This window comes from Brassica napus, chromosome C6 (assembly GCF_020379485.1).
Source record: "Brassica napus cultivar Da-Ae chromosome C6, Da-Ae, whole genome shotgun sequence".
Lineage (NCBI taxonomy): Eukaryota > Viridiplantae > Streptophyta > Magnoliopsida > Brassicales > Brassicaceae > Brassica > Brassica napus.
The window spans coordinates 36,259,612-36,275,221 of record NC_063449.1 but is presented as its reverse complement, the minus strand read 5'-3'; the positions used below and the strand labels follow the sequence as shown (position 1 = coordinate 36,275,221).

Sequence of the window (15,610 nt, the reverse complement as noted above, 5' to 3'; positions counted from 1 at the left end):
CTGGTGACTCTGACTCCTAAATCCATTCCAGTGAAACACTCAGACAGCAGGTATTATCAGTGTGATTGGTTATTGGGTTGGCCTCCGGTTCTGTCTACGCTTGATTCTGTTCATCTGATTCTACCAAAGCTTGCTATCTGTATTTATATTCTCTGAGCTTGCACAAACTTAGCTTAATTAACATGTGAATCAATTGTTTTTACTTCAGTATAACTCTTATTATACCCTTTTTTACAACAAGAACACAATATACTCTAAATTGAAAGCAGAAAAAAAAACAATCGAGTAAGGTCACTTGAGGGGTAATTAGCTTAAAGTTAGGTCATCTGATTCGTAAATAGCCAATTTGAGGAACCATATTCTTCCGGAACAGAACTGGGGGGGGCACAGATTAACAACTGCTACTATCCGAATCAGCAAAACGGGTAGTTTATTTCCAAGGGCAAGTGTTAAGGTAACGAAATCATCAAACCGAAGATGGAAATTGTATAAATAAACCGAACAAAGGAGCCTTCCTTAGAAGAAAGCTACGGCAGTGTGTTTCTTTTGCTACTTTGATATCTTAAACCTTTGGAAAAAAACCACCAACAAAATGAAACTAGTTTCTTGGAATCTGACAAGCAATAGCCCCACCAAAACTTGCAGGCAATGTTATAGGGTTGTCGCAAATCCTGCAAATATCAGATCAGATGCATTGAATTCATTTCCACTCTCTTTCGAAAGACAGACGAATGATAAGTCCTAAGAATAACAACTCAGTGACCTAGCAACTTCTGCTGTCAAACACGCAAAGAAACAAAACAACTGTTCTACAAAGACAACCACTTGTACTAGTGTGCCAAGCTGATCCTTCAACGGCACCTTATTTACCAAGTAAAATCAATACCTTCTGAAAGGCAACCCCAGCTTTGATTGCTGAGAGACAGCAACGAAGTGAGCAAGGCTGAAGCAGTAACACTGTGTAAAGGTATAAGCGACATCCCTGCACCCAGCTCCACTGGGATCCTGTAACACAAAACCCTAATTTCAGCATTTTCAGAAACCCTAATTCCTCGGTGCAATCACGGAGATCTAACCTGGAGGATGTGAGCCTGCGAAGTGAGGAGCGAGATGAAGATGATCCATTCCCGAAAGCGAATCCCGCGGATTTTCCGAGTTTCGGAGCAGAAGATGAACGACTGAAGAGTATTCTCCCCGTGGATGACGATGAGTGAAGGGCTCTTCTCACGCCGTTCGCCGCCATGTTGACACTCTTCTTCTTCTCGGACTCGGCGACGTTTTTGTGATTTTACGAAGGTGGGGGGTTTAAGTTCGGGTCGGGTCGGATGTATTAGTTGGATCTATCATCATACGCCTGATTCGGCCCATAACGTAAGTTGGTCATTAATATTGAGAACCAGGCCGCTTTCTACTTAGAATTGACTCTATAGACAGACCGGTTAGCATCTTGTTCAACTGGCAACTTGCAACTTGTAACCGATTAGCCATCTCTTATTTGATTCTGTTTGTCACTCCAAGGGGGAGTGAATCTTGTCTGTTTTCAAATCATGCAATCTTTGTGTTTCATATAGACCATTTGCGGAAACTCTTTACTCCAAGTGGTGTGACCAAAATATTTGTTAATATTTATACACCAGAGATATGCGTTTCAATTCTCACAGAAAATTAGATTATATATATAGAATATTAGAGAAAAAAGTTGCAAAAGATCTTCGGCATGGTGCAAAGAATATTGTCAGAAATATCTCATAGAGCGGCTCGTGGTTGATGCAGTCAGACATGAATTCTCATAAGACATGTAGAATTGTTGGTTGTATTATCGTCTATGTAATATCTTTTATAGTTTGTAATAACTTAATCAGCGCTAAAAAAACACTATATATAGCATATGAAACTTGTAGTATTCTTTATGTATTCAATAAATAATATTTTTTTAGATTCTATTGGTTATTGGGTTCGTTCCAGGAAGAACACATTTAGTGCTACAAACTGGATTAACCTGAAAGCATACCACACTGTTTGACTCGAATTTGAATACCTTCCGATTATTTCTAGGGGTGGACCGATATCTGCTATGATCCATCATGTTAACTACCTAAAGCTAAGCTGAAACTGATGAACCATTGATAATTTAGTTACTAGCGAGGATCAAACTCATAGCCGATGTGGATATACGTCGAATTCCGAGAAATTGCCACCAGACTACAACATGTTGGTTAATAACATTTAAAAATTGTTTACAAATTAAAAAAATCAAATATTTACTTTTTTTCTTCATTTTTGAGGGTTTTTTTTTTAAATTATCTAAATTTTATTTGGTTCTCAATAAAATTATATCACTCATTTTTAATATTTTAATTTATGTTTTAATTTTAAATTAAAATGCGTTTATTAAAATTTACATTAATCTTTCTAACAACAAGAAAACCTGTAACACCATCTTCTAATTATTCAATAATGAGATTTAAATTGGGGGTTTCCCATGTGGAATTATCATGTAGACCTGGAATAATAATCTGTGGAGTGTAGTAGTCATGAGCTGGTGAAACCGATTGAGATTGACATGGGAATTGGCATTTAGTTTATTATATCAACCAACCAGAAACAGAATGTTATCACATTTAATTAGTAGCGAGATCCAAAGTGAATGAAGTGAAATCTCTGCAAAGGACAACACTTTATTGTCATAAAACATCATTCCTATTCCGTATAATGGACTTACACTATAAGTTAGTCGAAACAGGTAGACTTCAATGTGGAAGAGAGGATGTGTGGGTCTCTCTGATCACAAGCAGAGGTCAAAACTCTTTACTCTCTGATACGTTGTCATAACATCTTTGACAAAACTGTGAACTTGTGAATGCGTATCACATAATCACATTAACCAACACAAGAAAACGTTATTAGAGCATCCAAAATGGTGATACCCTTAGGAATAAATTATCTTTTTTTTTTTTTTTAATAGTTAAGGACTTTTGTGAAAAATATGTGTACAATGGTGAATCCGAAGTTGGAATCCTTAGGAATAAAAAAATATTATTTTTTTTTTGTTTAGTGAAATATATTTTTTATATATTGAATGATTAAATAGAATAACTTAATATAAAATACTAGAAATAAACTTAAAAAATAATAATTAAACATATAAATATAACAATTAAAAATAAAAACAATAATTAAACATAAAGATAGAAAAATTCCTAAATAATAACATGATTAAATATAAAGATTACACATAAGAGTTTATAAGATGATTGAATATTAAAATCCAACATGATCATAAATGACCACCTAATGAAGACTCGCCACTCGTTCTGCTCAAGTATTTGCTCAGTATTTCAGAGCACTCTTTTCTTTCCGGACATACACACATCAATGGAGTAGTTTTCCCATCTCCAACCACATTGAACGCAAATAAGTCTCCTATCTCGCATCTGTTATCGAGACAGAACTTTCTCCAGCCTCTTGTGATGTAATACTTGCCGGCTGATTCGCTAAATTGCAAACTCACATTCCATGAATTTCCCTCTTTGTTCACCAGTATCGTCTCTTTGCATTGTTTGTGCAAAGCAGTAGAACTCGTAGCTCCCACAGGAAGATACTGCAAACAAATAATGTAAAGACACATAATAGATTAAACTATTTATTTTACTAACTAAATTGACTCACAAGTTTGTCTTCTTTTAGATTAGAAGCAGTGACCTCAGCCAAAAAACAGTAGTCAAATGAGAAAGAAGACATTGCCCCGGTTCGTCCTGAAATAAAAGAAACAATTTCCCACAAAACAATCTCACAAAATTAATCCTTAAGAATATTATAGTATTTTTTTATAAATTGAAATTTAAATTTTATTAATTGCATGATACAAAAAAAGATACAATGATAAATATAAAGAAATCAAGAAACACTAATTATTAATCTTCATCACCAAATTTATTCTAAATATTTTCGATTAAATCATTTTTCAACCGTTCATGAATATGCTCATCCCGAAGATCATTACGATTGGGAAACATATTATTCAGATTTGTAGGCATGTTGGTTTCCACCTTGAACTTCTGGTGACGTCTCTTTCTTCAAATTCAGATATATCATACCGCATGTATCGATCTCGTTCATTTTCAACTATCATATTGTGTAGTATGATACATGCTCTCATAATCTTCCCTATCTTTTCTTTGTTCAATGTACGAACCGGGTTTTTGACAATCGCAAATCGAGCTTGCAATACTCCAAAAGCCTGCTCCACATCTTTTCGGGCTGCTTCTTGAGCTTTAGCAAATAACTCTTGTTTTGGAGATTGAGGGAGTTTGATAGATTGGATAAATGTTGACCATTTTGGATATATACCGTCGGTTAGATAGTATGCCAACTTATACCTGTGTCTGTTGACCATGTACCTTATCCTGGGAGCTCGACCTTCAAAAATGTCATCAAACACAGGAGACCGATCGAGGACATTGATATCATTTAAGGTACCTGGAGGACCAAAAAAGCGTGTCATATCCAAAGATCTTGTGAAGCAACAGCCTCTAAGACAATTGTCGGTTTTCCTGATCCTCGTGCGTATTGTCCTTTCCAAGCGGTCGGACAATTTTTCCACTCCCAATGCATACAATCAATGCTCCCGACCATCCCAGGAAACCCTCGTTTTTCTCCAATATCGAGTAGTCGTTGAAGATCCTCCGGTGTGGGTCGTCGTAGATAGTCATTTCCGAATAACTGTATTATTCCGTCAGTGAAATTATGTAAACAGGAAAGTGCAGTGGTCTCACCAAGTCGGAGATATTCGTCAACCGTGTCAGCCGCAGAACCGTAAGCAAGCATACGAATTGCTGCCGTACATTTTTGTAGTGCAGAAAGACCGAACCTCCCGGTTGCATCTCTTCTGTGCTGAAAGAATGGAAAGTTCTCGGATAGCCCATAGACAATACGCAAGAATAAATCCTTATTCATGCGAAAGCGGTGTCTGAATATTTGTGACGAGAATGTCGCATCTTCGCTGAAGTACTCATTCCATAAGCGGTCTTGTCCTCCTTCATGGTTTCGTTCAATATAAGCACGGCTCCTTTGGTTACTGGTTTGGGCCTCGACTATGTTGGTGAATGTATCTTCGAAGATTTCTTCGAAAACTTCGTCAAATCTTTCTTCGAAAACTTCGTCAGATGAAGATGCCGACATTTTCCTATAAAGTATAAATTTTATTTTTAAAAAAAAAATATATAAGTTAAATTTAGTATAACTTTTTTTTTTAGAAATTTTTTAAAGCTATAAGTTCAAAGAAGGTATAAGTTTTAATTTTCCTATAAAAATGTGTATAACTTTTTTTTTAAGTATAACTTTTATTTTTTAATATGGTTTCTATAAGTTTTATAAGTGTTATACAAGTTTTAAAACTATAAGTTTAACACACTAATTTATTTATAAGTTACAAGTTGATTTGGGTTGGTCATACATTTATAAGTGTGATACTTGTTGATTTATTAGTGTGATACAAGATTGACCAACTACTCGACCTACGCCTAGTTGATTTATATGTATGATCAGCTATAAGTTCAACTACAAGCAATATCAACTACATGTAACTAAGAGAAGCATGAGTGGTTCATTACAAGTTATCGAGTTTATATGTATGATCAGCTACAAGCATTATCAACTACAACCATGATCAACTACAAGCATATAAGGAAAGCAGTACTTGTTGATTAAAAAGAGTTGCATATAAGAGAAGCATGAGGATTTCATTACAAGTTACCGAATTTAGAGAAGCAGTAGTAGTTGATTACAAGTTGCTGGAGATAATAAGAGCATCCGCAACTTCCGAGTTACAGCAAAAGAGATTACAACTCCGACTGGTGAAAACTAAGCAAAAGAGATAGCTACCTAAAGACATGATAGAACGGAAACTTATAGTACATTTCTTAGAACTACCCGTGACTTGGATTCACTTCAGCCAACCGACAAAACACTTTCAGAACCCTTGACTAGGTTCACATGTCGAACAGCTACTCCTGAAAGAAAAAAAAAGACAAGAGTTAGCAAATAAATAAAGTAATACGACATGTGATACAAATAGAAACTACATCTAACTACATGTAACTACATGTAACTAACCTAATACCTTAAATATCATCATAACATCTCAGTCATGAGTTTCAGTTTAAGAGATTCTTCCATCTCGGAGAGAGGATCTTTTTTGGCAAGTAAACGTTCTAGAATCTTTTGTTTAGAGAGCTTTTCTTTCATTTCCATGATGGACTGAAGCTGTGACATCTCTTCTTCCTTGCCACTCTTCTTCCTCTTACCAGCTGCTTTAGCAGCTTTCACACCAACTGGTCTGCTTTCAGGTTCGGTAACATCATCTTCTGTATCAACGTCCACCACTGGTTTGCGCTTCTCCTTCCCACCATCTTTAACCATATAGGTGGTGCACCATTTCTGGTCATGCCTCAGCTCCCTCCACGCATGTTCGAGGCTGAACTTGTGCTCATAAATGTTGAAGAATGATTCGAGGGCAGCTTTCATCACATCGTCTTCATTCTGACCACTTCTCTGCCCCCTCAACGCCGCCTCATAGCATCCAACGAACTTACAGACCTGCTCGTTAATCCTAGCCCACCGCTGCTTCGCTGGACCAAGCTCTCTAGGTACTGTCCCAACCAGTTGAGGGCTTGCGTTGTAGTAGTCAACAATTCTCTTCTAGAAACGTTCAGCTTTCTGGTCACAGCTGACAACGGGGTCTTTGCTGGTGTTAAGCCAAGCACCAATGAGGATTTTATCCTCATTAGGAGACCATTTCCTCCTCTCTTTGTTAGCAGACTCGACAGTAGGCTGCACAGCAGACTGGACACCAGGCTGCACAGCAGACTGGACACCAGGCTGCACAGCAGACTGGACACCAGGTTGGAAAGAAGACTCGACACCAGGGTGGAAAACAAACTCATCAGGACCTTGGGACCCGAACCAAGCTGGTTCGGGTGACTCAAGATCAACTGAAGATTGACTATACATTAGATTAACAAAGCCAGTTGTGGTATTCATGTTTAGATTATAGGTTTCTGTTACTCTATTAGCAACACAAACCCTTAAGTAACCAATAGAAAGTAAGTTCGCATTTAGTTTTGGAGTTGTTAGGCAGATAGAAAGCAAACAAGCATTTACCACCACTCTAATTATACTAATAAGTTCTACACTAGCTACACTTAAACCTAACAAGTACGATTCTATCAAATCTAGCATTAAAAACAATTAAAGCATGAAGAGATAAGTTTTTTTTTATTACTGAAACTAGTAAGTAAGCGTGAAACAAGTTACCTGCCAACCCCTTCTCGAGTTCTGACACTGATGTTTAAAACCTCCGAAGCTCTTCCTTGAATGACATAAGATAAAACAGTTAAAATTTCAAATTTTAAATCAAATTAATTATCTAAATAAGGTATGAAACTTACCAGCCCATAACGATGACCAGTATCACCAACACCAGTACACTAACTCCCTTTGCCAAACCATAGTTAATCACTGATGTCTTCTTAGTTAACACACCCACGATCTTGTCAAGCTTAGCCACCTTCTGGTCACTCTCAAAGAATTGATCCTTGACCATCCTAAGTTGTGTCTGCGTTTCACGAAGCTCTTCTTGAATCACCACATCCCACCATTTCCAGATGTGAGAGTCTCCATCGTCAACGTTGTTGCAGGAGAAGTACCTCCTTCCTGGATCTTTACGAGTGTACGAGGTTTCAACAACAACCTCACTACCGCAATAGCATGTCCTCGGTATTCCTTCATCAGCCTCAGGTTCTGGTGGGTACTGATCCGCCTCTGCAATTATGTAGCTACTCTGAGCTTCATCCCCGTAGAGAGCAGCTTCTGCTTCAAGTAAAGAGTTGATGTCGAACTCCTCTGATGAAGGCTGCGTGTAGCTATAGTCTTGTCCCATGTTCGTTGGCCTGCACAAAAAACCAGAAACTATGTTAAGAACACATTCACTAGGGAGTTTAAAAACACATTAACTTAGATATATGATCAACTAAACAGTTTACTAGCTACACATTAAGCTAACAGAAAACCGTACAAATACGTTTTGAAATCAGAAAAATATAAGCCACAGGAAACCATACAGATACGTTTTGAAACCAAAAACGAATTGAAACCCTAACTACATCGATTGAAACCGAAAACGGAAACCAAATTGAAACCGAAAACAAGTGATGAGTTTTCCAGCTAACTAAATCGATTGAAACCCTAACTACAAACCAAAAGATCCCCAATTGAAAACGATTTGAAAACGATTTGATAACAATTTCAAAACCCCAAAATTTTTGAAACCATAAATGGAAGAAATCCCCAAATCGATTCAAAGGAAATACGAAGCATAGAGGGAGATGAGAACAACATGGAAGCTAATATATCCTTAAATCTACCACAGAATTAGTTTATTTACCTTTGAAGATCGACGATGGAGAGAAATCGAAGATGGAGAGAAATCGCCTTTCGTCGAGAGCTCTGATTTTTTTTCTAACCTTCGGTCGCGAATGTTTTTTTTTCTCGACATAACCCAACACAACATATCGCCGGGCCAACCATCAGACGCCACGTGCAGTAAGGACTTGATCCTTCGAAACCTTATTTACGGACTGATCCGTACCGATCCGTCTAAAACTGAGCCCAATTCACAATTTTTTAATTGTAAAAAAGCTAAGGATTTGGGCCACGGACCCGTGACGGACCTCCGTTGCGGTTGTTCTTATGTTCTTTGTGATTCCATAACAACAAACCTCGTTTATTTCTGGTTCTGAACTTCAGTGTCCCACCTCACTGACTTCCCGTTTGCATTCGTACAATGATAGATGAATGATAGATACCAACTACTATTTTAATGATAATCACGTGATGTGTATGTAAAAAAATTCAACGTAATGATATCAAAAACAAAGCATCGAGTGTCATTTGTAGTTATATCTTTTTTTGAAAGAAGATTTATAATTATATCAAAAACATGAAAATATATTGGAGTTATAAAGGTCGTAATGTGTTGTCTTATATACACGGTTAGATTCATGTTTATTATGGCTTTCAACTTAAAACCAATTGGGGATTAGTGAATTGACCCTAAATCTTTATATATTACTTAATATCTCTTAAAATTTTCGATGTGGGATATAATATCTCTAATACCCCTCTTCGAGATGATGATTCTAATCAGCTAGAAATCTCGGAAGTAAGACAACACATTACTATATATTTTAAATAGGTCTTTCAACAAATGATTACGTTAATCCATTATTTGCATCGATTAGGGAGAAAATTTAAGTCGATCCACATGCTGTTTTGTCTGCAACACTTTTGTTTACGTGGAAATTATGTTACGTCATAAAAGGATACAACTAATCGCAGTAGGTCTAACTGCAAACAGGATTCATACTCCCTCGATTTAATGATACATGTTCATGCTAGAGACACATAGTCTTAACATATCTAGACGTATAAGTTTGGTGTGTTTTGTTTCTCCGGGCTTTCATGTAACTAAAGACACACCGTTCTTTATTTTTTGGAAAACTGTGACGATTTGGCGTTATTTTCTGACAAAAGATCATGATCTAAACTTTTATAAAAGATTATGAATTAGATGTTTTTCGTACAAACTACTTGTGATCACAATGCTTTCTAACACCGACGAGAGACTGAAAAACACTTTAGAAGTTAACAGAAAAAATATATCCTTTGCAGTCTTTTGCTACCAAATTCAAAATTTATATCGTCTAAATCAACTAATTCACAATAACAATTATAATCTGAGAATCGTTTTGAATTTTCACACTAGCAAACACACAACTAGAACTGTCAGGATTCACAAGTGTTTTCTGTTATCGAATGTTTCGAAAAGAGAATCACGGATTCAGCAATGCAAGTACTCAAACAAATTAATCTCACGAGACAAGTTTAAATGTAATGTCGGCTCCCGAAAGCTCCCAAAAAAATGAAAACAAACACGAAAAGTTTCATATAATAATTTCAGCAGCCAAAGCGCCAAGTGTGCTACCCTCATCACGCATATGTCCCATTGATATATAGGCAGCTCGTGACTCTCCTTTTCTCCGTATCTTTTCGTTTTCAAAGTATTTTATACTAAGATCGATGTTTAATGTTTATGAAAATATTTCGGTGGCACATAAAGTCCACCTCATCTTTATACACGCGCCTACGTCATGTGGACATATTGTATATAACTTGGGACATGTATTGAAACACCATCGCTGTCTCCATCTTCTTATATTGTTTTCATCATATGTGCTTCTCCTGCTGGCTCGGATGCTTCATGATAATAATATATCTATATCGATCCATGATCCCTTAATTTGTAGATAAAATATATATCCAGTCATCGAATCCAACCAGCCATAAACATAAATTGCGTCAACAAACATTCTCTACAATGATATATAATAAAGATAATTGTTTATTGTGATTATTACAATAATCTTGAAATTGGCTCTTCAAAGATTATTATTATTCTTACCATCACACACAAATCAGTAACAAGCCTTTACTGTTACTGAAAACTAAGAGCATGCTAAACGTATGCACGGAATCATAGGTAAATTTTTTTGTATTTTGTTTTTTTTGTCCGAAAAAAAAAATTTAATTAAAAGACAAACCAATCGTGGATCGCCACGTGTCTGTGCTGTACGCTAACAGTCAAAGAAACAGAGAAAGATGGATCCTTATTTGCTTGCTTTTGTGATGAGTTTTAAAGATTTTGGTGAGACCCTTACATTAAGAAACCCAGTTTTAAGCAGGGATAAACATGGTCTAACATTCCACGAATCGGCTCTTCAAAGATTATTATTATTCTTACAATCACACACAAATCAGTAACAAGCTTTACTGTTACCGAAGACTAAAATTCCACTATTCAAATCTTGGTGATAAAACTTTGGAACCGGTTCTAATCGGCGATAGCCCAGTTCATGTCGTTCTCAAATATCCAATGACAAACCTCAATCCGACCTGGTTTCGACCCGAGAGCTAAGAAAGCTCCATGTCCCGGACTCCATGATGACGTGTCAATATGGCAGATGGCAATCCCATGGTTGATCTTAGTCTTACTATTCAACTCAAGAAGATCCGCTTCGTACACCCGAACCTTAGGAACCGAGTGGCAGTAATACAACAGATACGGGTACAAACTCTGGTGACACGAAACAGCTTTTGTCAACTTCCCACCGTTGATTCCGTTGACTTTTCCAATCACCACCTTCTGCTTTGACCCCGCCACATTCTCCGTCGTTCTTAGCACCACGCTACGACCAAGCACCGACGTGGCGAAATCGATCATATCCTCCGCTGATCCAACGCAGCGTTTAGTCTCTCCCACGCTCGGTGGCCTCTCGCACTCCGTCACCGCGTCGGAGATGATCTTCTCCATCGACGAGTTATCTCCGGCGTGGAAGATCATCTTAACCTCGGCGAGCTTGGAGGTCGAGAACGGTAGCTTAGAGACGATGCTCCGGGGCAAAAACGACCTTTTAGGCATTTTATCCTTAATGTCAGGCATAGCAATCACTGTGCCTTCTTTAAGCGTTGACTCTCTAAAGAATTTACCCGGCTCTATCCACTTATTCACGGTTTTGCCATCCCCGATGGATGACACATTATACTTGGCGAAAGCGACGCCGTTTTTAGCGTAGTCCTTGAAGGTGGAGTTCGGTGTGTACGTTTTGAAACTGATCTTCTGTCCTTCGCTTCCTTTCCCATAACTGGTGAACGATTCCGAACCGGGATTGTAAGACTGACCGTAATTTGTGAATTTAACCGTACCGGAATTCGAATCTTTCGCGTAACCGGAGAACGAGTCGTCGCCGACGTTGGCTTTATCTCTGTAATTCGCGAAAGTGTCGACGGCGCCGTTACCGGAGACGCCGTAGCTTTTGAAGTTGTTCTGCGGTACATTACCGCCGCCGCCTCCGTAGTTCGTGAAGGAATCGTTGGCGGCGTTAACGGACTCGCCGTAGTTTTTGAAGTTGTTAAGCGGTACGTTGCCGCCGCTCGCGTAGCTGGTGAAGGTATCTTTGGCGGCGTTTTCTTCCTCGCCGTAGTTCTTGAAATCAGAGCCGATCACGTTGGATGAGTCGCCGTACGAGGCGAACTCGTTCGGCGACGCGTTTCCCTTTTTGCTGTAGCTAGTGAACGATTGGCCGTTGCCGGCGTTGGCGTCGTGCGTGTAGGTTTTGAAAGTCTGGGACCTTCCGGTTCCGCCGTCGGAATACGCCGTGAATCGACTCATCGGGTCGTTAACGTCGTTTTGGTAGTTGGTGAAGTCTCCGGCGCCGCCGGCTCCGAAGGTTCCGTAGGAGTTGAAGTCCTTCTCGTCGACGTTGCCTCTCTCGCCGTAGACGGTGAACTTATCTTCGTGACCCGCCGCGTTGCGGCTGTATCTCCGGAAAGTGTCCATGGCGCCGTTGTTGCCTTTTGAGTAGGTTTTGAACGAGTCGGCGCCGGCGGCACGTGCGTCGCCGTAGGTGCTGAAGTTTTTTTGGTCGTAGACGGAGAACTTGACGTTGTCGTCGTGCTTCTCGAGGCTCGGGGTCAGGTCCGGGAAGCAGAAGAGGTTCGCGGCGGAGCAGAAGTCGGAGAGACGGGTTGGGAGTGAGTTTTGGGCGGCCAGTTTGGCGAAAGTGGCTGAGTCTACGGCGTTAAGCGGTGACGCCTTGGAGATTAGGAACTCTGATCTGAGAGATTTGTCGGCACTGATCTCTTTGTTCCAGTAACGAATCAGAGATGCTTTTGGAGTGAATGGATTCTCCCCTGCCGAGAAACCGCCGCCAGTTAACCGTCCTCCGACGAAAATGACCTGCATTGCCCCGACAACAAGAAATCAGAACAGAACAAAACAGTAGTTATAAAGATTCAAAGAGTTTGCTTACATTGAAGAGACAGAAGAATAAGGATTGGAGAAGAAGCAACGGTTTGAGCATGTTTGGTTCTTAGTGTGAAGCAGAGAAGAGATTGGTGGGCTTGTTATTTTTGAGAGCCGGACATTTACATTTATAGAGAAGCCGAAAGGCCTACAGAATTATATTTTGTTCGACAACCACCAAAACCTATGCAAATAAATTTAAATATAAATTTAAATTCTTTTGAATTTTCTAATTTATTTTGATATTTACTACTAGTTACATTTAGTTATGTATGGTTGTATGACAATTACATGATATCATTAGATTTGGAAAAGAAGTTGACCAAAATTAGATATACTGAGGAACGGGGATAATGTTTTGAAGAATAGTTTGTGCATCTTTGAAGGAGAATTTTACTTCAGTTGTTTGGCTGGGGGCTTCTTCGGTGAGTTGTTTTGGTAGAGTGATCTCTAGAAGCTCTCAATATTATTTTGGTGGTGTTGTGATTTTTAGTATTAGATTAGGGTTTTCTTTAAATACACTAGTTTAATCTCGGATTTTAGGATTAGATTCGGGTTTTCTTTAAATGTTTCCGGGGATGATCTGTTGTTTGCCGGCTTCATTACTAGAAAAGCTAGCTATCTTTTACCGGCTTTGTAATTTCTTTCATTTTGGTGAATAAGATACATAGGAGGATAATGGGAGAAAATTAGTAGGACCAAAAATGAAAAAGAGTGGAGTGAAAAAGGGACTGCAGAAGAAGAATTACATGAATAGATTTTAGAATCAGGAAAATAACAAATGAAGGTTTTGTTAGTTCTATTTTTCTAGCGAATTAACAAAAAATCGGAAATAAATCTAAGAGTACTTAAAAAATACTTTTAAAGGTTTTTGTTGATGTTTTGTTTAATATACCTTTTAAATGTTAAAGAAATATAAAATATTCAGTATAACGTAGGTCAAGTTGCGAATTTTTTAGTATCCCTAAACCCGCTTAAGCTACTATTTTGGCTTATTTTTCACTAGTTAATGAGTGACATACAAGTAAATCTCACTTCTCTTTCCAAATAATGCAAAATTATAAACCCTATAAATTACAACAATCGCTCCTATTCAGCATTTGTTCATCCTTTTTGACATTTTCATCAACTTATTACTCACAACTTATAAATTCACTTATGTCTTTTGATAAAACCAAGTTTTCAAAATCAACCAATTTTAATGGTCATTTTATGAAATCGCCTCGGTCATATATACTGATAAACGAGAAGTTTTTACATTTTTCAAAACAAGTTTTTGAACCCAAGTTTTTGAACATTTAATCAACAACTTAGCATTCTTATAAACCCAAGTTTTTGGAGATTTAATAACACGTTTGTTTAACAGTTTTTACATTTTACATTGTCATTTTCTCATTGCTGAGAGGCTTTTAACTTTTTGTTACCACTGCTGATAATATGCTTTTAAGTCCGGAGCCCTTAATTGGATAAAGTTATATATATAAATATATATATATATATATATATATAATATTAAGAGTTTTTTTATCATATATAACATTTAACTTAAAAATTTAATATTATATCAATTAAAATTACTGTTTTTAAAAAATTACTATAACAGTTTTTTATTTGTGTTGTAATTGTATAAACAAAGATTGTATATATCAATTTTTTCTAACAATAACAAATTTAATTTGCACGGCACTGTAGAAATGGATGTTATCAAATTGATTATCTTAAATAATCTTTGAAATGTTTGGTTGTTATCTTAAATGCATGATATAGTTATCTTAAATATTCTTACCAAATAATCGCACTGCATGTAGCTGCAATGTAACTTCTACGACATACAGATATATGCATCCGGTAGAATAAGAGGACAACATTTAGTTAAGACAAGTACTTAAGCATAAGTTTGCCAAGTTGTTGTATACTCTATCCAGATAAAGTTATTTAGAAAAAAACATTAGTATTTTTCTATTACTCTATAGATCTAACGCGGATAGCTTCCATTAATCATTGGAGTTGTTTTTTATAATTGTCGGGCCTTTAATTTTGAGACATAAACCTCAGAAATATAAAATGGCAGCGTCCAACATGTATTCTTGATTCGGTTTGATCGACAACCGGAAGCACGGTTTTACACATAGCTTAAGATATGAGCCAGGGTCCCTGTGTGGATGTGGTATTGTGTATAGTATCTCCAGAAATAAGAATGCTAAGTTGTTTGTAAAACTAATTTAATAGCTTGCACCAACATTTTTCTGAGTGTCAATCAGGTGCCAGGCCATTTATATACATTATACACAAGTCGCAATAAAAAAAGACCGGTCAGTGGACTGATTTATACAACGCAATATGCCAATATACGTATATACCTTATACAGTTATACCAATAGGTTGTGTAATGTCAACAGTTTGTATGTGCCGATGGGTGTGTAATGTGTTGTGTTTGCATGACGTGACGATGATATATACCTTCTTTTGGATGTGCAAGTTTGCAGCGGCATTGACATGGATGTAAGTTTTGTCACCTTTTTTTATTCCAAAAAAGTGACAAAACTTATCATTGCTTTAAAGAAGATATCATCGCTAATTAGTTCAAGAAAATATATCATTGCTAAAAACCATATCGTGGCATTACTAATTGGACAAGGTGACTGTTGGACCCGAATATGACCCTCAGGTGAGGTACCGATAAGCGTGAGC

General features: G+C 37.5%; 4 protein-coding genes across 4 annotated transcripts; all 4 read right to left on the bottom strand.

Moving 5' to 3' along the window:
- Positions 1 to 413: 413 nt before the first annotated feature.
- Positions 414 to 1,444, bottom strand: LOC106449836 (protein NUCLEAR FUSION DEFECTIVE 6, mitochondrial). The gene is made up of 3 exons (XM_013891526.3): positions 1,077 to 1,444; positions 887 to 1,005; positions 414 to 671 (listed from the first exon to the last, which is right to left on the bottom strand). The coding sequence occupies exons 1-3, from the start codon at positions 1,241 to 1,243 to the stop codon at positions 652 to 654; spliced, it is 306 nt and encodes a 101-aa protein (XP_013746980.1). The 5' UTR covers positions 1,244 to 1,444; the 3' UTR covers positions 414 to 651.
- A 4,565-nt stretch (positions 1,445 to 6,009) lies between these two features.
- On the bottom strand, positions 6,010 to 8,655 carry LOC125588606 (uncharacterized protein At4g04775-like). The gene is made up of 3 exons (XM_048760116.1): positions 8,444 to 8,655; positions 7,449 to 7,949; positions 6,010 to 7,369 (listed from the first exon to the last, which is right to left on the bottom strand). The coding sequence occupies exons 2-3, from the start codon at positions 7,937 to 7,939 to the stop codon at positions 7,288 to 7,290; spliced, it is 573 nt and encodes a 190-aa protein (XP_048616073.1). The 5' UTR covers positions 7,940 to 7,949; positions 8,444 to 8,655; the 3' UTR covers positions 6,010 to 7,287.
- On the bottom strand, positions 6,133 to 7,041 carry LOC125588509 (glutathione S-transferase T3-like). The gene is made up of 2 exons (XM_048759887.1): positions 6,708 to 7,041; positions 6,133 to 6,650 (listed from the first exon to the last, which is right to left on the bottom strand). Exons 1-2 carry the CDS (start codon positions 7,039 to 7,041, stop codon positions 6,133 to 6,135), a joined length of 852 nt encoding a protein of 283 aa, XP_048615844.1.
- A 2,163-nt stretch (positions 8,656 to 10,818) lies between the features above and the next one.
- On the bottom strand, positions 10,819 to 13,105 carry LOC106446500 (polygalacturonase 1 beta-like protein 3). Its single transcript, XM_013888245.3, has 2 exons — positions 12,927 to 13,105; positions 10,819 to 12,853 (listed from the first exon to the last, which is right to left on the bottom strand). Exons 1-2 carry the CDS (start codon positions 12,975 to 12,977, stop codon positions 10,949 to 10,951), a joined length of 1,956 nt encoding a protein of 651 aa, XP_013743699.1. The 5' UTR covers positions 12,978 to 13,105; the 3' UTR covers positions 10,819 to 10,948.
- Between the last annotated feature and the right edge of the window lie 2,505 nt (positions 13,106 to 15,610).

Excerpts from the sequence above, each read along its gene's own strand:
- LOC106449836 (XM_013891526.3), bottom strand. The coding sequence starts at position 1,243 with ATGGCGGCGAACGGCGTGAGAAGAGCCCTTCACTCATCGTCATCCACG. Across the intron at positions 1,006-1,076 it reads CGCAGGCTCACATCCTCCAG|GATCCCAGTGGAGCTGGGTG; the intron begins GTTAGATCTCCG and ends TTTGTGTTACAG. Across the intron at positions 672-886 it reads CTGGGGTTGCCTTTCAGAAG|GATTTGCGACAACCCTATAA; the intron begins GTATTGATTTTA and ends TGATATTTGCAG.
- LOC125588509 (XM_048759887.1), bottom strand. The coding sequence starts at position 7,041 with ATGAATACCACAACTGGCTTTGTTAATCTAATGTATAGTCAATCTTCA. Across the intron at positions 6,651-6,707 it reads CTGTGACCAGAAAGCTGAAC|TACCTAGAGAGCTTGGTCCA; the intron begins GTTTCTAGAAGA and ends TGGTTGGGACAG.
- LOC125588606 (XM_048760116.1), bottom strand. The coding sequence starts at position 7,939 with ATGGGACAAGACTATAGCTACACGCAGCCTTCATCAGAGGAGTTCGAC. Across the intron at positions 7,370-7,448 it reads CTGGTCATCGTTATGGGCTG|GAAGAGCTTCGGAGGTTTTA; the intron begins GTAAGTTTCATA and ends ATGTCATTCAAG.
- LOC106446500 (XM_013888245.3), bottom strand. The coding sequence starts at position 12,977 with ATGCTCAAACCGTTGCTTCTTCTCCAATCCTTATTCTTCTGTCTCTTC. Across the intron at positions 12,854-12,926 it reads TATTCTTCTGTCTCTTCAAT|GTCATTTTCGTCGGAGGACG; the intron begins GTAAGCAAACTC and ends GGGGCAATGCAG.